This window comes from Chlorocebus sabaeus, chromosome 23, assembly GCF_047675955.1.
Source record: "Chlorocebus sabaeus isolate Y175 chromosome 23, mChlSab1.0.hap1, whole genome shotgun sequence".
Lineage (NCBI taxonomy): Eukaryota > Metazoa > Chordata > Mammalia > Primates > Cercopithecidae > Chlorocebus > Chlorocebus sabaeus.
The window spans coordinates 62,742,855-62,770,401 of record NC_132926.1 but is presented as its reverse complement, the minus strand read 5'-3'; the positions used below and the strand labels follow the sequence as shown (position 1 = coordinate 62,770,401).

The following is a 27,547-nucleotide window of genomic DNA, read 5'->3' as shown; positions in this document are numbered from 1 at the left end:
CTATACATATTTACCTGTATTGATAAGTTGATATACAGTTTATTTTTTATTACTGAGGTGTTGAAGGAAACCTGGAAATTGGCACCATAAATGCATTCCCTTGAAATGGTTTCTTTAAGATGCCATACCAGTTACGAGTCCGTACACCTAGAGGATAACTAGTGTAGCATACTGAGATTTGGATAAATCTGGTACTTTGTAGAAAGTACAGATTACACTCAAATAATGTATTTTAAAAACTCAGTCCCGGCCGGACGCGGTGGCTTACGCCTGTAATCCCAGCATTTTGGGAGGCCAAGGCGGGTGGATCATGAGGTCAGAAGATCGAGACCATCCTGGCTAACATGGTGAAACCCCGTCTCTACTAAAAATACAAAAAAATTAGCCGGGTGTGGTGTTGGGCGCCTGTAGTCCCAGCTAATTGGTAGGCTGAGGCAGGAGAATGGCGTGAACCTGGGAGGCGGAGCTTGCAGTGAGCCAAGGTCGCGCCGCTGCACTCCAGCCTGGGCAACAGAGCGAGACTCCGCCTTAAAAAAAAAAACAAACTCAGTCCCAATTATAGTCCCAATTCCAATTCCCTCTTTTTAGCGTGAGCAAAACTGAGGTCCAGAAAAGTAGTGTGTGTTGCTAAAGGTTAGCTGAGTGGTTAAATATAGAACATCTGGATCGAGAAGCCAGTTTACTTATTTTCCAGTTGATACTACGTCTTCTATCAGTAATCCATAATCCACTGACTGAGTCCTGTATGGCTACTGATTACTCAGTGAACTCCAGTGACCTTATATTCTGGAGCAAAGTTACTTTTAATGCAGAGCCCATTTCTTATTAATATGCAAACTGTTATGTTTTTCATCTTGAATCCATTTATAAAGATATTTGTGTGTGTGTTTGTACTAGTTGCGTTACTTTTACTAAGGCATTTTATGTTCCTCACACTCAAGGCAAAGAAATGAAACATAATCTGAAGAAAAATATATACTTCTTCAAAATAAAAAGAGTCTTCTTCATTATGCGGATCTGGGCATATTGTACAGTACTTAATGGCTCAAGTGGATCAAAGTACCAGTTTGATGTTGATCCACTGAATAAAATCTCATTCATATTTGATGACTGAACTAACTCTTTGGGGGCTGTGATAGATTGAACCATTCTGGTGATATCCCCAGATCTCACTAAATAAGAAAAGGCTCTACACCAGAATATATAACAGTTGATCTGGCTATAAATTATATCTATAGGCTCTTTATTATTATAAGGTGGCAAAAGAGGCCCCTTCTTGAGCACATGGTTAATAAAAGTTGTATTGTTGTCTATAGATTGCTGGATTGATTTTGTGTTGTTATAATGAAGATAAAGTACATATACCACTGTCAGATTAAGAAACTTCCATAACTTGGCCAGGCATGGTTGCTCATGCCTGTAATCCCAGTACTTTGGGAGGCCGAGGCAGGTGGATCATGAGGTCAGGAGTTCAAGACCAGCTTGACTAAGATGGTGAAACCCCATCTCTACTAAAAAGTACAAGAATTAGCCGGGCACAGTGGCAGGCACTTTTAATCCCAGCTACTTGGGAGATTGAGGTGGAATTGCTTAGACCCAGGCAGCAGAGGTTGCAGTGAGCCGAGATCACGCCACTGTACTCCAACCTGGGCGAGAGTAAGACTGAGTCTCACAAAAAAAGAAACTTCCACAACTTGTCTCAGTTGTTCAAATAATGGAGCAAGTGCCTTTTCTGGGTTGACAATTAGTCCTATATTGGCATTGCTGCTGGCTATGAAACTCACCACCAAAGGTAAGCGATTAAATTGAACTACTTGGTAGGTGTTATAGTAACAAATGATACTTTTATTTTTTGAAAGTCCCAAGTTTTCTCCTTTTGTCTGTGCAAGGGCAAAAGTAGATAAGAAACTAGATCTCAAAGCATGCTCTGGAGCATTATCATTAAGCATTGCCTTTACTGGTTTATTATAAAGGATATTGCGAAGGATACAGATAAAGAGATGTGTAGGGTAAGGTATGGTGGAAGGGGTATGGAGCTTCCATGCTTTCCTTAGGCATGAGACCTCCATGTGTTCAGCTATCCAGAAGCTCGGTAATTCTTAATTTACAGTAGAAGCCTGATTGTATTTACTTGGTTTATGAACTCTTTTGCTTGTAGAAACGGATGATGGTGTTGATGATCTGAAAATAAATCCTGAAAAGAAAGAATTAGGCTGTGATAAAATGGTACCAAACTCAAGTTTTACGTCATTATCATCAGCTGCCATTGATCATCAGATTGAAGTACTTCTGTCTGAATGGAGTAAAAATGCAGATATGCTATTTAGTATTCATCCCATGGATGGTTCTTTGCTAGTTTGGCATGTGGATTGGCTGGATGAATACCAGCCTGGTATGTTTCGTCAAGTACAGGTACTACTATTATTTCTGGAGAGCTACTTTCTTGTTTATGTGGGTACTATTTTCTGATACCTCTTTATATAATTTTATATGTTCTAACACTTGCTTTCTTAATTCTAGGTGTCCTTTGTCTCCAGAATTCCAGTAGCTTTCCCCACAGGTGATGCAAACTCTCTCTGTAAAAGCATAATGATGTATGCCTGTACCAAGAATGTTGACTTGGCTATTCAGCAAGGGAAACAAAAACCTTCTGGCCTCACCCGTTCCACATCAATGCTTATTTCTTCCGGTCACAATAAATCATCTAATAGTTTAAAATTAAGTATTTTTACTCCTAATGTTATGATGATTTCAAAACACGCTGATGGTTCTCTGAATCAGTGGCTGGTCAGTTTTGCCGAGGAATCTGCTTTTTCTACTGTTCTCAGTATTTCCCACAAATCCAGATATTGTGGTCATCGTTTTCATCTTAATGATTTAGCTTGCCACTCAGTATTACCATTATTGCTGACAACATCACACCATAATGCATTAAGGACACCAGATGTTGATAACCCAAAGCAACCTTTTGATGCTCTAAATATTGAAGAATGCTCTTGGACACAACAAAATAAAAGCACTATTGATGTGGCGTTTCAGGATCCCAATGCAGTTTACAGTGAGCTTATTCTTTGGAGGGTTGACCCAGTTGGGCCATTGTCTTTTTCTGGAGGAGTTTCAGAGCTTGCCCGGATTAATTCTCTTCATGTTTCTGCGTTTTCCAATGTGGCATGGCTGCCCACTCTTATACCCAGTTATTGTCTGGGTAAGTATTCTGGTTTTTATTTCAGTAATTTAGATTTGCTGACATTATCATTAAAGGGTGAAATTTTAATATTTGTAAATACTTTCTAGGTGCATACTGCAACTCTCCTAGTGCATGCTTTGTAGCCAGTGATGGACAATATCTGAGATTATATGAAGCAGTTATTGATGCTAAGAAACTTTTATCTGAGCTTTCTAACCCTGAAATTTCTGTAAGTAATGTCTTTTAAAACAGCTTAAGTATCTAATGTTATGTTTTTAGATAGTTTATATTTTTTGGGTATGTTCTAGAATTGTGACCTATAATTTGTAATAAGCATTTGTATCTTTGTTTTATTTTTTCACATTTGTGTTGTACTCTTAACCAATGATTCTAAGCTCCTTTAAAAGGAAACCATTTCTTTCACTCTTTGAAAGAAAGTAGAGTCTGGTCTCCTAAAATATGTTTCTGTAACACTTCTTTGCTTGTAGATAAATGAGGACTACTGACAGTATAATGTAGAAGTTATATCGGCCCATCTGCAATTATTTTATAGGCCAGAGGAGCTGGAATAACAGGAATAGAATTTTTATCTTAAGCATGAAAAGAAAGAGTCCTTAGCTTGGTTACGATTCAGACAAGAGTTCTTTCAGTATTGTTGCAAGGCTTTTGCCTTATGACAGGCCACATTTGTTCTCATACCCACCTAATAACAACCTTCTAACTGCATTGTCTTGGAACATCCAGCAAGCAAGCATTTCCACTTTTCTGGTTTTGACAATTTTTCTTTTGGTATCTCCAGAAGTAGCCTTCAGCTGTACCAAGCTTTCTATTTAGGAGATTCAAGCCATCTCCCTGACTGCCAATTAATGTATTTGTTAATGCTTGGCTTACAAAGTTGCATAAATGTCAGTGATCTGTTCCAATCCTGTTTTTTTTCTGTAAGTTAATTTTAATGCGTAACTTTGCAGAACACAAGGTTTTCCAAAACATGTATATAGTGTTACAGTAGAAATGTATGTATTTGGGGGGGGAGGTCTTCTATTTATCAGGCGTTTTTAAGTAATGGGAATTTAGATGTGAAGAAAACAGGTAAAAATTTGTATTGTAGAGCTTATATTCTGGTAAAGGGAGATACGAAGAAAACAGATAAAAATATATTAATTAAAAAATACTATGGAGAGAAACAGTGTTGCAGAAGAATTAGGGATTGCCAGGGAAGTTCAGGGAAAATTTCACAGAAAAAGTACCATTTGAGTAAAGATCTGAAGATGTGGGAACTAGATATGTAGGTATTTGTTAAAGGGAGAGTGATTTGGGAAAAGGGATGGCTAGTTCGGAGATCCCGAGGCCACAGCATGTTTGGTATGTGATATGGTTTGGCTCTGTGTCTCACCCAAATCTCATCTTCAATTATAATCCCCACATGTTGAGGGAGGGATCTGGGTGGGAGGTGATTGGATCATGGGGGCAATTCTCCCATTCTGTTCTCATGATAGTGAGGGAGTTCTCACAAGATCTGATGGTTTTAAAAGTTGCAGTTTCCCCTGCGCATGTGCTCTCTCCTGATACCTGTGAAGAAGGTGCTTGCTTCTCCTTTGCCTTCTGCCATGATTGTAAGTCCTGAGGCTTCCTGAGCCGTGTAGAATTGTGAATCAATTAAACTAATTTATAAATTACCCAGTCTGAGGTATTTATTTATAGAGTGTGAAAACAGCCTAATACAGATAATTGGTACCAGGAGTGGGGCACTGCTATAAGGATAACCCAAAAATGTGGAAGCGACATTGCAACTGGGTAACAGGCAGAAGTTGGAATAGTTTGGAGGGCTCAGAAAAAGACAGGAAGATGTGGGGAAGTTTGGAACTTCCTAGAGACATGTTGAATGACTTTGACCAAAATGCTGATCGTGATACGGACAATGAAGTCCTGGCTGAGGTGGTCTCTGATGGAGATGAGGAACTTACTGGGATCTGGAGCAAAGATCACTCATGTTATGCTTTAGCAAAGAGACTGGTGGCATTTTGGCCCAGCTCTAGAGATCTGTGGAACTTTGAACTTGAGAGAGATGACTTAGGTTATCTGGCAGAAGAAATTTCTAAGCAGCAAAGCGTTCAAGAGATCACCTGGCTTAGTCTGAATGCATTCAGTTATATGTGTTTATAAAGAGATGGCTTGAAATTGAAATTTATGTTAACTTATGTTTAAAAGGGAAACAGAGCATAAAGGTTTAGAAAATATGCAGCCTGACCCTGTGGTAGAAAAGAAAAACCCATTTCTGGAGAAGAATTCGAGGGCTACAGAAATTTGCATAAGTAACCAGGAGCTGAATGTTAATAGCCAAGACAATGGGGAAAATGTCTCTGGGGCATGTCAAAGATCTTCATGGCAGCCCCTCCCATCAGAAGTCCAGAGGCCTAGGAGGGAAAATGGTTTCATGGATCAGGCCCAGGACCCAGCTGCTCTGTGCAGCCTTGGGATTCAGTGCCTTGCCTCCCAGCTGCTCTAGCTCCAGCCATGGCTAAAAGGGGCCATGGTACAGCTCGGGCTTTTGCTTCAGAGAGTGCAAGCCCTAAGCCTTGGTGGCTTCCACATGGTGTTGGGCCTGTGGGTGAGCAGAAGATGAGAGTTGAGGCTTGGCAGCAACCATCTAGATTTCAGAGGATGTATGGAAACAGCTGGATGTTCAGGCAGAGGTCTGCAGCAGAGGCAAAGCCCTCATGGAGAACTTCTACTAGGGCAATGCAGAAGGAGAATGTGGAGTTGGAGTGTCCCACAAAATTCTACTGGGGCCTGCCTCATGGAACTGGGAGAAGAGGGCCATCATCCTCCAGACCCCAAAAAGGTAGATCCACTGACAGCTTGCACCATGTGCCTGGAAAAGCCATAAGCACTCAACACTAGCCCATGAAAGCAGCCACAGGCATTGTACCCTGCAGAGCCACAGGGGCAGAGCTTCCCAAGGCCGTGGGAACCCACCTGTGTGTCAGTGTGCCCTGGATGTAAGACATGTAGTCAAAGGAGATTTTGGAGCTTAAGATTTAATGACTGCCTGGCCAAGTTTCAGACTTGCATGGAGCCCATGGCCCCTTTGTTTTGGCCAGCTTCTCCTGTTTGAAACAGAACATTTACCCAATGTCTGTGCTCCCATTGTATCTTGGAAGTAACCAACTTGCTTTTGATTTTACAGGCTCATAGGCAGAAGGGACTTCCCTTGTCTCAGATGAGACTTTGGACTTGGACTTTTGGGTTAATTCTGGAAGGAGTTAAGACTTTGGGGGACTATTGGGAAGGCATGATTGGTTTTGGAATGTGAAAAGGGGATTTGGGAGGGGCTTGTGTGAATTGATATGGTTTATTGCTGTGTGCTCACCCAAATCTCATCTCGAATTGTAATTGCACATGTCAAGGGAGGCACCTGGTGGGAGGCGATTGGAACATGGGGGCCGTTTCCCTCATGCTGTTTGCCTGATAGTGAGCAAGTTCACACAAGATCTGATGGTTTTAAAAGTGGTAGTTTCCCCTGTGTGGTTTCTTTCCTGCCACCTTGTGAAGAAGGTCTTACTTCTCCTTCACCTTCCACCATGATTGTAAGTTTCCTGAGGCCTCCCCTGCCATGTAGACCTATGAGTCCGTTAAACTTTTATTTATAAATTACCCAGTCTCAAGTATTTATTTATAGCAGTGTGAAAACAGACCAATACAGTATGTAAAGGAACAGCAATAAGGCCACCGTGGCTAGAGAAGAGCATATGAGGTGGAAAATAGGGATAAAGTCAGAAAGTTAGCCTGGCCAGGTCATATGAAGGCTGATAGGCCATTGTGGTTACTTCAGCTTTTACTCTGAATAACATGGAAACCACAGAAGAGGTATGAAATGATTTAAGTTTTAAATGATTCCTCTGGTGGCTATATAGATTAGACATGGGATGCAGAAGTAGATCTAAAGAGACCAATTTAGGAACCAATTACAGTAGTCTAGGAGAGGGAAAAAAGGAGCTTAGAATGTAACTAGTGGTAATGGCAGAGATGATAAGAATGGCCAAATTCAAGATGTTGTTTAGAACATTGAATAGCTATGAATGAACTGGATACGGTATGTGTGTGAGAAAAAAAGAGGACTCCCAAGGTTCATTATTGAATATTAGGAAGAATAGAATTGCTGTAAATTGAGATGTGGAAGAATGTAGAAGTAACAGGTTTTGAGGGACAGGGAAATTCAAGAGTCTGGCTTTAATCATGTTAATTTTGAGATGCCTGTTTGACAGCCAAAAGACATAGTAGGTTAGTATCTGGAGTTCAGAGGAAGGTCTGGCCTGAAGATATGCGATAGTTGTCAGCATATAAATTTAAAGTTGTGGAAGTGGGTAAGATTGTCAAGGGTGAGACTATAGTTAGAAAAGGCCAGGAGGAGCGATGGCTTGTGCCTGTAGTCCCAGCCGTTTTGGAGGCCGAGGCAGGCGGATCACTTGAGGTCAGAAGTTTGAGACCAGGTTGGCCAACATGGTGAAGCCCCATCTATTAAATATATAAAAATTAGCCAGATGTGGTGGCAGGAACCTAGAGTCTCAGCTACCCAGGAGGCTGAGGCAGGAGAATCGCTTGAACCTGGGAGGCAGAGGTTGCAGTGAGCCAAGATCACACCACTGCACTCCAGCCTTGGACAACAGAGAGAGACACCATCTTAAGAAGTGATAGATTGAATGTGTGCTCACTTCAGCAGCACCATATACTAAAATTGGAATAATACAGAGAAGATGAGCATGGTTCCTGGGCAAGGATGACATGCAAATTTGTGAAGTGTTCCATATTTCTCCAGAAGAGACTGGGGACCTGTATTCAACATCGTTAAAGAAAAAAAAGTCTTCAACCAAGAATTTCATATCCAGCCAAACTAAGCTTCGTAAGTGAGAAGAAATAAGACCCTTTTTAGATAAACAAATTTTGAGGGAGTCTGCCTTACAAGAGGTCTTGAAGGGAGTAGTAAATATTGAATGGAAAGATCACTACCACCTGATATAAAAACACGCTTAAATACACAGACCAGTAACACTATAAAGCAACCACACAAACAAGCCAGCATAATAACCAGCTAACAACACAATAACACAATCAGATCCACACATATCAGTGCTAACCTTGAATGTAAACAGGCTTAGTGCCTCATGTACATGGTATAGAGTGGCAAACTAGATTTTAAAAAACAGTGGTATGTGGTCTTCAAGAGACCCATCTCACATGTAATGACACCCATAGGCTCAAAATAAAGGGATGGAGAAAAATCTACCAAGTAAATGGAAATCAGAAAAAAAGCCAGGTTGCCATCCTGATTTCAGACAAACCAGACTGTAAACCAACAAAGATTTAAAAAAGACAAAGAAAGGCATTACACAATGGTAAAGGGTTCAATTCAACAAGAAGACCTAACTATGGTAAATATACATGCAACCAACACAGGAGCACCCAGATTCATAAAGCAACTTCTTAGAAACCTACAAAGAGACATAGACTCCCACATAATAATAGTGGGAGACTTCAATACTTCACTGTCAGTATTAGATCATGTAGGCAGAAAATTAACAGATATTCAGGACCTGAACTCAACATTGGACCAAATGTATCTGACAGACTGCTGCAAAACTGTCCACCCAAAACAACAGAATAGATATTCCTCTCATTGCCACATGGCACATACTCTAAATTGGACCACATAATTGGACATAAAACAATCCTCAGCAAATGCAGAAGAACCCAAATCATATGAAACACACCGTTGGACCACAGTACAATAAAAATAGAAGTCAGGATTTAAAAAATAACTTAAACCAGGCAATTACATGGATATTAAAAACATGCTCCTGAATGACTTTTGGGTAAACTGTGAAATTAAGGCAGAAACCAAGAAGTTCTTTGAAAGTAATGAGAATGAAGATACAACATGCCAGAATCTCTGGGACACAGCTAAGGCAGTGTCAAGAGGGAAATTTATAGTACTAAATGCCCACATCAAAAAGTCAGAAAGATCACAAATTAATAACCTAACGTCACAACTGAAAGAATTAGAGAAGGAAAAACAAATCAACCCCACAGCTAGCAGAAGATAAGAAATCATCAAAATCAGAGATGAACTGAAGGAAATTGAAACACAAAATACCATTCAAAAGATTTACAGTTCCAGGAATTGGTTTCTTGAAAAAAATTAATAAGACAGATACATTTCTAACTAAGAGAGAGAAAATCCAAATAAACCCAATTAGAAATTACCAAGGGGATGTTACCACTGACTCTACAGAAATAAAAATAATAATCAGAAACTACTACAAACACCTGTATGGACACAGACTACAAAACCTACAAGGGATGGATAAATTCCTGGACACGTACCCCCTCCTAAGACTGAACCAGGAAGAAATTGATTCCCCAAACTGACCAATACAAGCTCCAAAATTGAATCAGTAATAAATAGCCTACCAACCGAAAAACCCAAGGTCTGAGGGATTCGTAGCTGAATTCCACCAGATGCACAAAGAAGAGCTGGTACCATTCCTACTGAAACTATTCCAAAAAATTGAGGAGGAGGGACTCCTCCCCAACTAATTTTTTGAGGCCAGAATTATCCTGATACCAAAACCTGGCAGACACACAAAAAGAAAGCCCAATATCCTCTATGAACATCAATGCAAAAATCCTTGACAAAATACTGGCAAACCAAATCCAGCAGCACATCAGAAAGCTAATTCACAATGATCAAGTAGGCTTAATTCCCAGGATGCAAGTTTTGTTCAGCATACGAAAATTAAATGTGATTTATCACATAAGGAGAACTGCAGACAAAAAACACATAATTGTTTCGATAGATGCAGAAAAGGCTTTTGATAAAATTCGGCATTCCTTCATGTTAAAAACTCTCAATAAACTAGGTGTTGAAGGAACATACCTCAGAATAATAAGAGCCATCTTTGACAAACTCACAGCCAACATCATACTGAATGGGCAAAAGCTGGAAGCATTCCCCTTGAAAACTGACACAAGGCAAAGATTCCCTCTCTTACCACTCCTGTTCAACATTTTATTGGAAGTGCTGGCCAGAGCAATCAGGAAAGAGGAGTAAAGGGCATCTAAATAGGAAGACAGGGAGTAAAACTATCACTGTTTCTACATGACATGTTTCTATATCTAGATAACCCTATGTCTTGACCCAAAAGCTCCTAGATCTAATAAACAGCTTCAGTAAAGTTTCAGAATGCAAAAATCGATATACAAGAAATCACTAGCATTCCTATATACCTACAACAGCTAAGCTGAGAACCAATTCAGGAAGACAGTCCCATTCCCAACTGCCACAAAAAGAATAAAATACATAGGAATACAGGTATCCGTGGGGGGTGAAAGATCTCTACAATAAGAATTACAAAACACTGCTCAAAGAAATCAGATAAGACACAAACACATGGGAAAAAGATCCTATGTTGATGGATAGGAAGAATCAGTACCATTAAAATGGCCATACTGCCCAAAACAATTTACAGATTCAATGCTATTCCTATCAAACTACCAACAACATACTTCACAGAACTAGAGAAACCTATTTTAAAAGTCATATGGAACCAAAATAAGAGCATGTGTAGCCAAGGCAATCCTAAAAAAAAGAACAAAGCTTTGAGGTATCATGTTACCTGACTTCAGACTATACTACAGGGATACAGTAACCAAAACAGCAGAATAGTGATACAAAAACAGGCACATTGACAATGGAACACAATAGAGAATCCAGATATAACACACCTACAACTCTCTGATCTTTGACAAACCTGACAAAAGCAATGGGGAAAGGATTCCCTATTTAATAAATGGTGCTGGCAGAATTGACTAGCCATATTCAGAAAATTGAAACTGGATCCCTTCCTTGTATCATATACAGAAATCAACTCAAGATGGATTAAAGACTTAAATGTAAAACCTAAAACTCTAAAAACCCTGGAAGACAATTCTAGGCAATACCATTCTGGACATGGGAATGGGCAGTGATTTCACGACAAAGACATCAAAAGCAATCATAACAGAGTAAGTAGACAACCTACAGAATAGGACAAAATATTTGCAACCTGTGCCTCTGAGAAAGATCTGAATATCCAACATCTCTAAGGAACTTAAACAAGTTTACAAGAGAAAAACAGCTCCATCAAAAAGTGGATAAAGGACATGAGCACTTTTCAAAAGAAGATATACATGTGGCAACAAATATGATAAACTCAATATTACTGATCATTAGAGAAATGCAAATAAAAACCACAGTGTGACACCATCTCACACCAGTCAGAGTGGCTATTATTAAAGAGTCAAAAAACAAAAAAGATGCTGGTGAGGTTGTAGTGAAAAGGGAACACTTACACACTGTTGATGGGAGTATAAATTAGTTCAGCCATTGTGGAAAACAGTACTGTGATTCCTCAAAGAGCTAAAAACAGAACTGCCTTTCGACTGAGCAATCCCATTACTGGCTATGTACCCAAAGGAATATAAATCATTCTGTGATAAGGGCACATGCATGTGAATATTCATTGCAGTATTATTCACTATAGCAAAGACATAATCAACCCAAATGCCCAAGAGTGACAAAGAGTAACAGATTGGATTAAGAAAATGTGGTGCGGCTGGGTGCGGTGGCTCAGGCCTGTAATCCCAGCACTTTGGGAGGCCGAGGCGGGTGGATCACGAGGTCAGGAGATCAAGACCATCCTGGCTAACACGGTGAAACCGCATCTCTACTAAAAAAGTACAAAAAATTAGCTGGGCGTGGTGGCAGGCACCTGTAGTCCCAGCTACTCGGGAGGCTGAGGCAGGAGAATGGCGTGATCCCGGGAGGCAGAGCTTGCAGTGAGCCGAGATCGCTCCACTGCACTCCAGCCTCGGCGACAGAGCGAGACTCTGTCTCAAAAAAAAAAAAAAAAAGAAAATGTGGTGCATATACACCATGGGATATTGTGCAGCCATAAAAAAGAATGAAATGATGTATTTTGCAGGAACATGGGTGGAGCTGGCATTCATAAAGCAACTTCTTTATGGAGGCCATTCTTTAAGGAGGCCATTATCCTTAGCAAACTAACACAGGAATAGAAAACCAGATACTGCATGTTCTCACTTATAAGTGGGAGCTAAATGATGAGAACTCATGAACCCAAAGAATGCAACAACAGACACTGAGGACTTCTTCAGGGTGGAAGGTGGGAGGAGGGAGAGGACCAGAAAAAATAACTGTTGGGTAGTAGGCTTAGTACCTGGATGATGAAATAATCTGTACAACAAAGCCCTGTGACATCAGTTTACCTGTATAACACACTTGCACACGTACTCCCAAACCTACAATGAAAGTTAAAAAAAATTAAAGATTGAATGCTGGAAAGCTCTGTTAAAAGGGTGGAAATGCAAGGGTGAATGTGGCGTATAATGGAAGGCAAAAGAGAAAAGTATTTCAAGGAGGGAGAAGGAATGACTACCAAGATCAGTTGCTGCTGATAAAGCAAGTACTGTAAAGATTTGAAAATAGACCACTGAATTTAGCAGTGTGACCTTAACTAAAGCAGTCAGGACATGAATGGCTCAAGAAATCAGCATACTTGAATAGTATGGAATCTTGTTTCTTTAGCTCTATCCTTCCTACCTCAAAATTAATGTTTAAAAAGCACTAATTATTAGAACATTTCCAGGAGATTGAAATCAGGTTTTCACATTTATTGATATAATTTTTTTCCCTTAACGGTTATCAAGCATTGCTTTTGTTTTTCTCTGTACCAACTGAGCTGTAATGCTTTTTAATTTGTATGTTACTTCCTATAAAGACTAAAGACCTAGAATTTTTATAGTTGAAAGGGACTATATTTAAGCCCAATTGAATTTTATTGTTATTTATCTGTTATGCCTGAAATTTTTTTACTCTTATTTGCATATGAATTGTTTAGTAAATTATCAATTTTTTAAAAAAACAGAAATATGTTGGTGAAGTCTTTAACATCGTCAGTCAACAATCAACAGCCAGGCCAGGATGCATTATTGCATTAGATCCCATTACCAAACTTGTAAGTATTAATTTTTTGGGGGGGAGGTATATTTTAAAAAGTTTATGAAAGCATTTTGCATAAAATCTATATATTAATGTAATTTGATAATTTGCTATATATTTACAGGTAAAGTAGATTCAGTAATTAACTCATCACATAATAGATAACATACTATTGTGTATTTTACTTTCTAGACTTCAGACTAGAAAACAAATTATAATGCTCATTACTATATTCACAACCAAATAAATTTTCAAACTTTGACTCAAACATATTATAAAAATATTATCATATTACCATTAGATTTAATAAAGTGGTGTTAGGTTCCTCATCCTTGGTTATGAAAATCACTGGAAAGAAAACTAGGTTCCAATTTGTGGCTAAATAAAAAACTGGTGGATATTATTTCTTACTTACAGACTTGTTGTAATGAAACCAAATCATCTTGACCTAAATTTTTATATTCATCTGTTTAATCTAATGGAGGTACCATACACTTACATTCTGCTGAACGTTTGAATCTTATTCTGTCTTTAAATATCTCATTATGAAGTATTATTTTTCTGGTTATTTAGCATTAGGTAAATAACACATAGGTCAACTTACGTTGATATGTATTTATATTCAGCATGGGAGAAAAACCCAACTGCTTCATGTTTTTCAAGAAGACTTCATTTTGAATAACCTTGAGAAGAAAAGCCTTGGCAAAGACAACATTTCATCTAATGCAGGTAACGAAGAAGTGTTTATGGAATGAGAAATACTATGTACAGTATGTTAGGCAGTTAATAAAGATGAATTGGTAAAATGCTTCACATTGTTTGTTTGAAGTAAAAATTGTTTGGAGTAAGTTTGTTTATTAAATATTTATCATAAATGTGAGTATCTTTTTATTCTTAACCAGGTAAGAAATATGGACAAAATTAAAGGGGCATCTTGGTTTTATGTTTTTTAAACTGCATAATAGAAATGCTTTATTATTAACATGTGAGAGCTTTTTGCATGGATGGGGTCCTACCCATCCATTTGGATATTATGGACCTCCTGCCTTTTGAAAATTTATAATTTAAAGAAGTAGCTTAAAACTTCAAGCTAGAAAGTCCTTAATTTAAAAACTAATTGTCTTAATTAATGTTTTTATAGTAAAACAGGTTTTAAAATGTTGTTAAACTCCTCTCATCAACATTATTACTTTACATGAAGGCACGCTGAGTAAAATAAAGCTAAAATCTCTTGGTCATCACTTGAGATTATAGAGCCAAACCAAACTCAAAAATGGCATTCTTGAGGATCACAGTCTTATAAATCAATTATACAGTATGTGCCCGTTACACAAAGAAGTTATCAAGATTCAGATGTTAAATATCTTCTGCATTTGTTCAGAATTTTTTCTCCTCTTGTACATCATGTCTTTCTGCCACCTTTTCCATTTTTCTTCTTTTATGAGAAGTACTCCTTAGAGTTCTGCACTTTTATGTTGACATCTCATTTCTTACCATTGCTTTTAGTCTTCTATCAGTTTTCCCTGAATTAATGAGCTGTGCAAATACACTTTATGTGTTTTTTTTAACTCTGAACATGGTGGAAATATGCTAAAAATGGGGATTAAAGATATCAGACATAAGAGATAGGATTATTTATTGTGTAAACAAAAATATCCTTTCTTTTCATATTAAAATATTAATGAACATGTTAATATTGTTAACAATTTAAATCTCTTTAAAACTTTTAAAAGAAGTTACTCTCCTTTGCATAAGGTTGAGTTTTTCTATGATCTTCACGTGTTCTAACATTTTCTTTTTTCGGATTCTTCAATTTTTAATGTATTTTTTTCTCTCTTTAAGGCTACGATTTTTCTTAAAATATTCAGGAAATTTTTACTTTTACCCAAAAACTATTATGTTCATTATTAGAGTTTCCTAGAAAATACCTAAGGAGTTATGATTTCATTTCTTTTGCTCTATTATGAAGAAGAAAAATGTTTTACAAGTATTTTCAGTATTGTAGCATTTTTTGTTAGTGAAATTATCAAAACTAGGATTGATTTCTATTCTTTTTTCTTTTGTTATAATCTTTATCCTTTCTTTTCTCTTAATTTCTGTATTTTGGATGCCTAACTTAGAATACATTACCAAAGTTACCTTTTCATTTAGGCTGTCAATACAAGATGATTTAAAACATTTATGGTTACCATTTTTAATTTTTTTCCTATGCAGATTTATAAAAGGGCAAAGTCTTTGTGCCCTTCTATACCTGCTTTCTCATGTTTTACATGTTCTGTGATTTATTTTGTTTTTATACTGTAATTTTCGTTTACCTAATTGTGCACATAGTGAATAATAACTTATAATGAAGAAAATTTGGATTAAAATCTCTTGTTAAAAAGGTTTTTTCAGGCAATAATAAATCATTGATTTTTTCTGATGTATTTTAAAAGGATATGTTTATTTTGAGCAACTTGTTTGCTGTTTAAACTGCAATTTGGGTGAAGACAAATTTTCTTGAATGATACGTTTTATAATGAATACTTATAATTTGGCCATTGGATAAATATCATGAAGTCATCATCCATTATGGACCTTACTCATTTGAAAAATGTTTGGCACCACCATTTCATCATAATATGTTGAGTTTAAGTATATATTGCATAGTTCCTATCTGTTTAGAAATTTTCTGCTTCATATGGTTTAATCTTTGTGAACAATTTGATGATGATGACTCTAAACCTGTCAATTCAAACATGAAATAGCATACATATTATTGTAAAAATTTTAAGTTAATACAAATTCGTATGGTAAAGGATTTGAATACATTTTATAATACCTCTTGTATTTGAAGCCTTAGGTAAAAGTTTTTAATTTTCTTTTTTTTAAAGTCCAGTTATTTTAACTTGGCATATTTAGCAAGTTGTCTCTTTTATAGATATTAACAGTGAAAAATATTGTTAATACCAACAGGCAGCTCACCTAATGGATTTTCTGAGAAGTTCTACCTAATTGTCATAGAATGCACTCAAGACAACCGTTCACTATTACACATGTGGAATTTACATCTAAAATCAATTCCTGTCTCATTAGGTGAGTCATTTGTGTGTGTGTGTAATTTTAATAGGCATAAGTTAACAAATTACACAAAATTAGATAATTTGGTACATATTTCTTAAAGCCATTCTCATTAAATGGTGATAACTGTAGATTATTCAATTAATTTAAAAATCTTTTCTTGTTTTCTTTATGTGAAGAATCATATTTATATGTTTACTATTTTCTCTTTTACAAGGCAGTTTCGGATTGTGAAATGTAGCAATCGTAACATTTATAGGGCTCCCCTGCCTCAGTTTTTGGTTCTTTTCTTATGTTTTATAGATGAAAAAGTAGATACAAAATTATCTGAAGCAGTTTGGCAGCCAGAAGAACATTATTCTTCTTCTCCAGAGAAGATCCTATCTCCTTTTTCACAAAAGTATCAGGCCTGCAGAGCAAACCTCCAGAGTACCAGCAAGTTGACTCTGTTTTCAGAAATGGTTTATAGCCAAGAATTGCATTTGCCAGAAGGAGTTGAGATAATAAGTATTAAGCCATCAGCAGGTTTGTAAATTTTATGAAAAGAGACTAATTTTGTAACACATGAGTATTTACCAGGTCTTTAAAAATAGGTGCTGCGACTACCTCTTAAATCCACATAGAACCAGAAATGGAAATAATAATATTCAAGTACCCTAAATTGAAGACTTATAGTTCTCATTATGTTTTCAGATTACTCTGACATTTATCAGCCAGTTCTAGTCTTAAATATTGATTTCTAAAACAAATTTCGTTTGTCTTTTGGGAAGACAAAGGGACAGTTTCTAGAGCAGAGATGGTAACTGAGTTGTCCCTTGTTTGCAAACTTTGATGGTATTGGCAATAGCTTCCTGGAGCCATGATTCTGATTGTATGGTTTCTGCTATATATTTATTATCCTTATTCTAGAGCAGTGGTTTTCAAAGTGTCCTCAGGCCAGCAGCATCAGCATCCTGGAAACTTGTTAGAAATGGGCCACCCCATTTCTTGGGCCACCCAGGGTTACTGTATCTCATACTCTGGGATGGGGCCCAGTGGCCTGGTCTTACAAGCCTTTCAAGTGATTCTTATGCATGCAAAAGGTCAAGAACCACTGTTCTGGAGTATCAAGAATACTAATCAAAAATAAAAATCAAGGCCCCTGTTTTAGAAAATTAATAGTGCATGATTACTTTAAGTCTCAGCAAATGTTAAGTTCTAATTAGAAATCTTCTCAGCATTTGTTATGGCAAATATACCTCAATCATGAAGGGCCCTGTAAAGTGACCATTCAGTACTTAAGTAAACATAGGCCATTCACATTTATATTGAAAAATGTAAAAGAGAAGGAGCCAGTGAGTGTTGACAAATTAAAAAAAAAAATGCATTGATAGCTTTATAATTAGATTTATAATGTATAAAACTAGCAAAGAGCTGTGAAACAAATTCTGGATTGACTAGAATTCAAGTTTTTAAATTCTGCCTATGCCTAAGTTGTTTGATTTAGGCCCAAGATGTTTAAACTTCAAGAATTGAAGTAAATTATCTCAGAATTCTCTTTAAACTCTAGGTTTTGGTGATCCTTTCTTTTTATATACCTTTCTGATGTCATTAAAAGCCTCTTTCTTACTATTCTTGCTGCCTCTTCTTAAATAAATATAGGCTGTCATGCTCTTAACAGTAGTTAATACAAAAAGACTAAAATCTTAAGTACATAAAAACAGAAGTATTTAACCAAATTTGACATTTTATTAATGAGATTATTTTTATTTTAGGACATCTGAGTTCATCTTCTATATATCCTGCATGCAGTGCTCCTTATTTATTGGCAACTTCATGTTCAGATGAGAAAGTAAGATTCTGGAGATGCAGAGTAACAGATAGACAATCTGCCACATCAAAGAATGGAAAAATTGATCTTGCATACATTTGGGAAGAATGGCCATTACTTATCGAAGATGGACTTCAGAGCAATAGTAGTATAACTGTACCTGGTAGGCCTATAGAAGTTAGCTGTGCACATACAAATCGTTTAGCAGTAGCTTATAAGCAGCCTGCATCTAATAGTAGATCTTCCCAGGACTTTGTGATGCATGTAAGTATTTTTGAATGTGAGTCAACAGGAGGTTCATGTTGGGTCCTTGAACAGACAATTCATTTAGATGAGTTAAGCACAGTATTGGATTCTGGCATTAGTGTTGACAGCAATTTAGTGGCCTATAATAAACAAGAGATATATTTATCTAGTAAAGAGAATATCGCATCAAACACAAAGCATTTAGTTCACTTAGATTGGATGTCTAGAGAAGATGGTTCTCATATCCTGACTGTAGGAATTGGATCAAAACTTTTTATGTATGGACCCCTGGCTGGCAAGGTACAAGACCAGACTGCTAAGGAAAGCCTGGCGTTTCCTCTCTGGGAGAGTACTAAAGTTGTGCCCCTTTCTAAATTTGTACTATTACGAAGTGTGGACCTGGTTTCTTCTGTAGATGGCTCCCCACCTTTTCCTGTTTCTTTATCGTGGGTCCGGGATGGCATCCTTGTGGTAGGAATGGACTGTGAAATGCATGTGTATTCCCAATGGCAGCCATCTTCTAAACAAGAACCTGTTATAACAGATTCGTACAGTGGGAGCACTCCATCTATAACAAGTTTAATGAAACAGAGTAACTCCAGTTCTGGGTTACATCCTCCAAAGAAAACTCTGACTCGATCCATGACCAGTCTTGCACAGAAAATCTGTGGAAAGAAAACTGCATTCGATCCTTCAGTGGATATGGAAGATTCAGGTCTTTTTGAAGCAGCTCATGTACTTTCCCCGACTCTACCTCAGTATCATCCCTTGCAGCTTTTGGAACTCATGGATCTTGGTAAAGTTCGGAGAGCCAAGGCCATATTGTCCCATCTTGTTAAGTGCATTGCTGGGGAAGTTGTGGCTTTGAATGAAGCTGAATCTAATCATGAACGCCGCCTTAGGTCTCTCACAATCAGTGCTAGTGGAAGCACTACCAGAGACCCCCAGGCATTCAACAAGACTGAAAATACAGATTACACAGAAATAGATTCTGTTCCTCCACTTCCTTTATATGCCTTACTTGCAGCAGATGATGATAGCTGTTACTCATCTTTGGAGAAATCTGGTAATGAGAGTACCTTAAGTAAATCAAACCAGTTATCAAAAGAAAGTTATGATGAGCTTTTTCAGACTCAACCTGTAATGACTGATACTCATATGTTAGAGACAGATGAAGAAAATACAAAGCCTAGAGTTATTGACCTTTCACAATACAGTCCAACTTACTTTGGACCTGAGCATGCTCAGGTTCTTTCTGGCCACTTACTTCATTCTAGTTTACCAGGACTCAGCCGGATGGAGCAGATGTCTTTGATGGCCTTAGCAGATACAATTGCAACAACAAGCACTGATATTGGAGAAAGCCGAGACAGAAGCCAAGGTAAAACTAAACTCCATGCTGATAACATTTTTACTTATCTTCACAGAAAATAGTTTTAAATAATTATTATTAAAATGATGCCATTAGCTAGGCACAGGGGCTTATGCCTGTAAATTCAGCTCTTTTGGAGGCTGAGGCAGGAGGATCACTAGAACCCAGGAGTTTAAGACCAGCCTAGGCAACATAATGAGACCCCCATCTCTATGAAAACAAAACAAAAAAAATAGCAAGATATGGTGCCTCATGCCTGTAGTCCTAGCTACTCAGGAGGCTGAGATGGGATGATGCTTGAGCCCAGGAGGTTGAGGCGGCAGTGAATTGATTGCGCCACTGCACTACAGCCTGGGCAATAGAGCAAGACCCTGTCTCTTAAAAAAAAAAAAATACCATTAAGGTTTTTTTTGGAAACATCCTTGCTACCTTCACAACAGTTTTAACTTCCCCCCCCCAGACCATCATAAACAGTAAACTCTTAATATGCACTATTTATCCCATAAATCATAGTACTATGAGCAAGTGCACAAAGACTCCTTATGCTAGTCATTTTTACTAATTGTCTGCTTAGTATTATAAGAGATCCAACTGAATCTTTCTTAGTTTAGCAAAATTTAACAGATTCTTATTAAACAATTATTTTAGGTACCTAAAAGTAAAAGGTGATTTCTGGTTTTTTTCCCTCATTTTGTAATAATCCACTATTAACAATTATAATTCAGTTTTTAAAACATTGAGTTTTTAAAAAAATTACCATTAGTGTATGCTCCTACCTAGAAAAGCATAATGTAATTAGATCTTTTCCTCACCCAGAGAGCATTTTAAAAAAAACACTGCTGAGTTATGAACGGTTTCCCATCAAATCTCAAGTTCTGAAATGAACCAATTGAGCCTTGTGGACCATATATATGTCAGTATCCCTTTGAACGAAGCTTGAAAGGAAAATTTAGGGTAAATTTAATATAACAAAATTAAATTTAAGAAAAATTAAGTTGGTTATGAATCTTGACACTTTTAGCGATATTACTAGTAGATACTATTTTTGATGTGAGTATGTTATAGGTGTTTTATGTTTTTAGTTTTTGCTTCAAGGAAAAAATATCAGGCCCTCCCACCATAAAACTATTTCTTCCATTGTTAACAGCAGATTATTGGGGTGGATGTATGATTTGAATAAACCGTATTGATTAAAGATATTACTGTACATGTGCCACAGAAAAGGTTAAACTGTTCAAAAATCAGTCACAATTTAAATAAGATTTCAATCAGAAGAGGTCAGATTCTAAAGAGTATCAGACTCTCTTTATTCTCTTTTTTATTATTTTTCCAATTGTTTATACTGTTTTTTCTGTAATGTAAAATTGTGTAGAAAAAGATAAATGTTAGAAAATATTTTAGACTGATAACTTTTTTTGGGGAGGTCAGGTTAAGAATGTTATATGCCTATATTTGGTGTTCTTTTGCTTACAATTTTTTTTTTTTTTAAATACGTTGCTTCGCCTTTCTCCCATTGCAGGTGGAGAAACTCTTGATGAATGTGGACTAAAATTTCTTTTGGCTGTTCGACTCCATACCTTTCTTACAACTTCCCTTCCAGCCTATCGAGCTCAACTCCTTCACCAAGGTGATTTTGATAGTAATCTATTAAAGGGAAATAAAGCGAGTAGAAAATGAGAGACTTGGGAGTTTTTAAACTTGTTTTTACCCAGACATGATAATGATGATAAATTTAACACATTTTAAGTTTCCTTTATTTATTAGAATGTTTATTTCTTCATAATCTTTGCTTAAAACATTGGAATTTTTAATGGTAGACAAAAGGAGTTAATGAAGAAACAGATACTGGGAAATTGGATATTCTGTGTTAAAGTTTTTAAATGCATGTTATATTCAAGGCAAATTAGTATTGTTTCATTTTCTTTAATTTATTCTTTAGATTGTCTTTTTTCTCCTTTTTTTGACATTTATCTAAATTCAGTTTTTCCATCAAACTTTGAATAACATTTTTGTTATAATACATTCTCAAATTTTAAATGTTTCACAAAGAATACAGAATATTGAAAGTGTAAATTTACCCACACTTAAAACTGTTAAAATATGTATTTCAGATATTAGTTTAGTATATTTCATGTATTCTGTGTTTAGTGCTGTGTTTCAGATACTGTTAGTTCTCTTACTTTGAACTGTGTAGACTTTGAACTGTCTTAGCGTAACTTAATAGATTCTTATTAAATGATTATTGTAGGTATCTGAAAATAACATTGTCTTAGTTCAAAGTGAGAGAAATCTCACTTAAGTTCACTTAAACAAAACAGCATGTTTTTTGGCTCATCTCCCAGGAAGTTCAAGAAATAGAGCTGACTTTCAGCATTATTGGATCTGTAGGTTTAAAAAGTGTTATTGGGACCTTGCAGTTTAGCCTTTTAGCCTCTGCTCCTTTGTCTCAGTCTCTTGCTCGTACCTTTTGTCTGTCTCTTTGTTTCTCTGTTTTCTTTCTCTCATTTTGTATATAGCTTTGAAAAAAGTAAAGCTGAAAATTCTAAATAAAATTCTTTTTAGTTTTTTTTTTTTTTCTTTTTGAGATAGAGTCTTGCTCCGTCATCCAGGCTAGAGTACAGTGGTGTGATTTCTGCACACTGCAACCTCCATTTCCCGGGTTCAAGTGATTCTCCTGCCTCAGCCTCCCGAATACCTGGGACTACAGGCGCATGCCACTACGCTTGGTTAATTTTTGTTTTTAATAGAGATGGCCAGGCCATCTCTATTCACCATATTGGCCAGGCCAGTCTTGAACTCCTGACCTCAAGTGGTCCGCCTGCCTTGGCCTCCCAAACTGCTGGGGATTGCAGGGGTGGGCCACCTTGCCAGGCCAAATTCTCCTTAAAATTTTTAAATTGTAATTTAACGCATTAAAATTGTGTATATTTATAGGGTCCAAAGTAATGTTATATGTATACAAAGTGCAATGATTAAGTCAAACTAGACATATCCATCACCTCAAATATGTAGCATATTTGTGGTAAGAATATTTGAAATGTACTCTTAGCAATATTGAAATATACAATACACTATTATTAAAGGTAGTTACCAAGCTGTGCAGTAGATACCGGAAATGTATTCCTCCTAACTGCAACTTTGTACTCTTCAACCAATGTCTCCCTTCTCAACTTGTCCCCAGCCTTGGGCAAATACCATTTTATTCTCTGTTTCTTTGATTTCAATTGTATTTGATTCCACACATAAGTGAGATCATGCAATATTTGTCTATGACTGGCTTATTTCACTTACTGTAATGTTCTCCAGGTTCATCCATGTTGTTGCAAATGACAAGATTTCCTTTTTTAAGGCTGACTGATACTCCAGTGTATATACGAGCATATACCTTTTTGTTGTGCTTTGCTAGGTTGCATTTTGCAAATACAGCAGTTTTTACAAATTGAAGCTTTGTGGCAACCCTTTGTTGAGCAAGTCTGTCAGCACCATTTTTCCAACAGCATGTGTTCACTTCATGTCTCTGTGTCTCATTTTGGTAATTCTCACAATATTTCGAACTTTTTCTGTCGTCTGTGATCAGTGATCTTTGTTGTTGTTATAATGGTTTTGGAGTGCCATGAACTGCGCCTACGTAGGACATTGAATTTAGTCAATAAATTTGTGTACTGTGGCTACATCACCAATCAGCCATTCCCCTGTATTTCTCCTGCTCAGACCTCCCTATTCACTGAGACATAACCAATATAGAAATTAGAACAGTTTAACAACCCTACAGTGTCTTCTAAGTGTTCAAGCAAAAGGAAGAGCTGCATATCTCTTGCTTTAAATCAAAAGCTAGAAATGACTAAGCTTAGTAAGGAAGGCATGTCGAAAGCCAAGATAGGCTGAAGGCTAAGCCTCTTGTGCCAAACAGTTTACCAAATTGTAAATGCAAAGGACAAGGTCCAAAGGAAACTAAACGTTCTTCATTGAACACATGAATGATAAGAAAGGAAAGCAGCCTTATTGCTTATGTGGAAAAAGTTTGAGTGGTCTAGATAGATCAGACTAGCCACAAGATTTTCTTATGCCAAAGCCTAATCTAAAACAAGGCTCTAACTCGTCTTAATTTCATGAAAGGTGAGAGAGGTGAGGAAGCTGCAGAATTAAAGTTTGAAGCTAGCAGAGGTTGGTCCCTGAGGTTTAAGGAAAGAAGCCTTTTCCGTAAACTACAAGTACAAGGTGAAGCTAGATCTTCTGGATAACATGCTGAAGCTTCTACGTCATTCAGCACTTGCTTCAGCATGTTTTCCAGAAGGTCTAGCTAAGATAATGGATGAAGGTGGTTACACAAAAGGACAGATTTTTAAAGTAGATGGAATAGCCTTCTTTTGGAAGAAGATGCCATCTAGGACTTTTATAGTTAGAGAGAAGTCAGTGCCTGGCTTCAGAGCTTTAAAGGACAGACTGACTCTTGTTAGGGGCTAATGCAGCTGGTAACTAAGTTGAAGCCAATGCCCATTTACCATTCTGAAAATCCTGGAGTCTTTAAGAATTACGTGAAACCTCTTCTGTCTGTGCTATACAAATGGAACAACAAAGCCCGACGGCAGCACCTCTGTTTATAGCATAATTTACTGAATATTTCCAGCCCACTATTGAGACCTTCTGTTGAGAAATAAGATTTCCTTTCAAAATATTGCTGTTATTGGCAGTGACCTGTTCACACCAGAGCTCTGATGCAGATATACAAGGAGATTAATATAGTTTTTATGCCTGTAACACAACATTCATTTTGCAGTCCATGAATCAAGGAATGCTTCCAACTTTTAAGTCTTATCATTTAAGAAATACATTTCATAAGGCTATAACTGCTATAGATAATGATTCCTCTGATGGATCTGGACAAAGTAAATTGAAAACCACTGGAAAGGTTTCACCATTCTAGATGCCATTAGGGACATTTGTAATTCATGGGAGGATGTCAAAATATCAACATTAACAAGAGTTTGGAAGAAGTTGATTGCAGCCTTCACAGATGACTTTGAAGGGTTCATCACTTCAGTAGAGGAAGTAATTGCAGATATGGTAGAAATAGCAAGGGAACTGGAATTAAAAGTAGAACCTGAAGATGTGACTGAATTGCTGCAATCTCAGGGTAAAATTTTAGCAGAGCCAGGCATGATGGCTCATGCCTGTAATCTCAACACTTTGGGATATTGAGGTTGGGAGGATCGTTTGAGGCCAGGAGTTTAGGACCAGCCTGAGCAACATAGACCCCATCTCTGAAAAAAATTTAGGTAGGTTTAGTGATACGTGCCTGTAGTCCTAGCTACTCAGGGAACTGAATGGGAATATCACTTGAGTCCAGGAGGTCAAGACTGCAATGAGCTGTGATCACACCACTGCACTCCAGCCTGGGCAACAGAAGGAGACCCTGTCTCAAAAAAAAAAAAAAAAGCAAAAAAGCAAAAACTTCAGCAAATGAGGAGTGCTTCTTAAAGGATGAGCAATGAATGTGGTTTCTTAAGGTGGAATCTACGCCTGGTGAAGATGCAGTGAACATGGTTGAAATTATAGTCCATAAACTTAGTTGATAGAGCACTGGCAGGGTTTGAGAGGAGTGACTCCAATTTTGAAAGAAGTTCTAAATTCTATCAAATAGAATTACATGGTATAGAGAAATCTCACATAAAAGGAAGAGGCACTCTTAGTTGTTGTCTTATTTTAAGAAATTGCTACAGCCATCCCAGCCTTCAGTAACCTCTACCGTGATCAGTCAGCAGCCAGTAACATCGAGGCAAGATTCTCCATCAGCAAAGATTATGACTTGCTTAAGGCTCAGATTATTGTTACGTTTTAGCGATAATGTGTTTTTTAATTAAGGTATGTACACTCATTTTAGACATAATGCTATTACACAGTTAATAGACCACAGTATGATGTGACCGTAACTTGTATAAGCACTGGGAAACAAAAAGTTGTGTTACTCATTTTACTGCAATATTTGCTTTATTGTGGTGGTCCGAAATCGAACCTACGGTATCTCCAAGGTATGCCTATATATGAGACATTTTCTTTATTAATTTATTGATGGATACTTATGTTGATTTGATAACTAAGCTATTGTGAATAAAGCTACACTTAACATTGGAGTGCAGATAACTCTTCAACATACTGATTTCACATCCTTTGACTATATACACATAAGTGGGGTTGGTGGATCATGTGGTAATTTTGTTTCTATATTTTTTCTTTCTTTTTTTAGTTAAAATTTTTTGCTTTTCTTCTCTTTTAATAAAACATTGTCCCAGAATATTTTTAGATGTTTGAGGAACCTTCATACCCTTTTCCATAATGGCTGTACTAATTTATGTTCCCACTAGCAGTGTACCAGGCTCCCCTTTTCGCCACTTCTTTACCAAAACTTTTTTTTTTCTCTGTTTCTGATAATAGACATTCTAGCAGGTGTGAATTGTTATCTCATTCTGGCTTTAATTTGCATTTACCTGATGATTATAGACGTCAAGCACCTTTTTCATTTATCTGTTGGAATTCATAAGTCTTCTTTTGAGAAATATCTGTTCAGGTCTTTTGTCCCCTCTGGGGTTTTTTTTTTTCCCCCTCAAGAGATGAGGGTCTTACTCTGTTGCCCAGGCTGGAGTCAAACTCCTGGCCTCAAGCCATCCTCCTGCCTCAGCCTCTCAAATACCTGGGACTACAGGTGTGCACCACTTGTGCCTGGCATGTCCATTTTTTAATTGAGTTGTTTTCTTGCTATTGGGTTATTAGAGTTCTTGATATATTTTGGATATTAACTGCGTATCAGATATACAGATTGCAAATATTATTTCCCAATCCATGGCTTTTCTCTTCACTCTGCTGATTGTATTTTTTGCTATGCAGACATTTTCAGTTTGATGTAATCCCATTTGTTAATTTTTGCTTTTGTTGCCTGTCCCTTTGGTGCTGTGTCCAAAAAAAATCGTTGCCCAGACTGATGACATGTAGTTTTCCCCCTGTGTTTTCTTCTAGTGGTTTTATAATGCAGGTCTTATGTTTAAGTCTTTAGTTCATTTTGACCTATTTTTGTATATGGTATAAGGTAATGGTCCAATTTCATTCTTCTGCATGTAGTTATCTAGTTTTCCCAGCACCATTTTTTGAAGAAACTATCCTTTTCTATTGTGTGTTCCTGGCACCTTTGACAAAAATCAATTGAGTATAAATGTATGAGTTGATTTCCACGCCTTCTGTTCTATTCCATTGGTCTGTGTTTCTGTTTTTACACCAGTACCTTGCTATTTTGATTACCCTAGCTTTGTAATATAGTTTGAAATCAGGCAGTGTGATGTCTCTAGGTTTGTTCTTTCATCTCAAGTTTACTTTGGGTATTTGGGGTTTCTTGGTATTCCTAATGAATTTTAGGGGTTTTTTTCTTTTTTTCTATTTCTGTGAAAAAATGACATCAGTATTTTGATAGAGATTGCATTGAATCTGTAGATAATTTTGGGTAGTTTGAACATCTTAACGATTTAAAAATTAAACAAATTAATTTTTCCAATCTGTGAACACTGGGTATCTTACCATTTTTTTGTGTCTTCAAATTTCTTTCATCAGTGTTTTACAGTTTTATTGTAGAGCTCTTTTACTTCCTTGGTTAAATTTTTGTTTTTAATGAGATAGGGTCTTACTGTGTTGCCCAGGCTGTTCTTAAACTCTTCAGCTCAAACTATCCTCCCACTCTGGCTTCCCAAATGCTGGGATTACAGACGTGAGCCACCAGCCTGTTTTTTTTTTTTTTTTTTTTTTTTTTTTTTTTGTAGCAATGATTAATGA

The 27,547-nt window shown here is 37.0% G+C and overlaps 1 protein-coding gene and 1 non-coding gene across 6 annotated transcripts in view; both read left to right on the top strand.

The window, feature by feature from the left end:
- The window catches only part of DMXL1 (Dmx like 1), a 181,779-nt gene that overhangs the window by 63,490 nt on the left and 90,742 nt on the right, over positions 1–27,547 (top strand). For all 5 annotated transcript variants that reach the window (XM_038008726.2, XM_038008720.2, XM_008014213.3 and 2 more), the window contains 9 exons: positions 2,159–2,412; positions 2,521–3,205; positions 3,295–3,416; positions 13,171–13,260; positions 13,871–13,973; positions 16,200–16,319; positions 16,608–16,829; positions 18,059–19,741; positions 21,252–21,359. In XM_038008726.2, the coding sequence (XP_037864654.2) occupies positions 2,159–2,412; positions 2,521–3,205; positions 3,295–3,416; positions 13,171–13,260; positions 13,871–13,973; positions 16,200–16,319; positions 16,608–16,829; positions 18,059–19,741; positions 21,252–21,359 (3,387 nt within the window). The remainder of the gene's footprint in view (positions 1–2,158; positions 2,413–2,520; positions 3,206–3,294; positions 3,417–13,170; positions 13,261–13,870; positions 13,974–16,199; positions 16,320–16,607; positions 16,830–18,058; positions 19,742–21,251; positions 21,360–27,547) is intronic.
- Positions 7,892–7,999, top strand: LOC119618451 (U6 spliceosomal RNA). Its single transcript, XR_005234749.1, has one exon. It is a non-coding gene; the product is annotated as a U6 spliceosomal RNA (small nuclear RNA).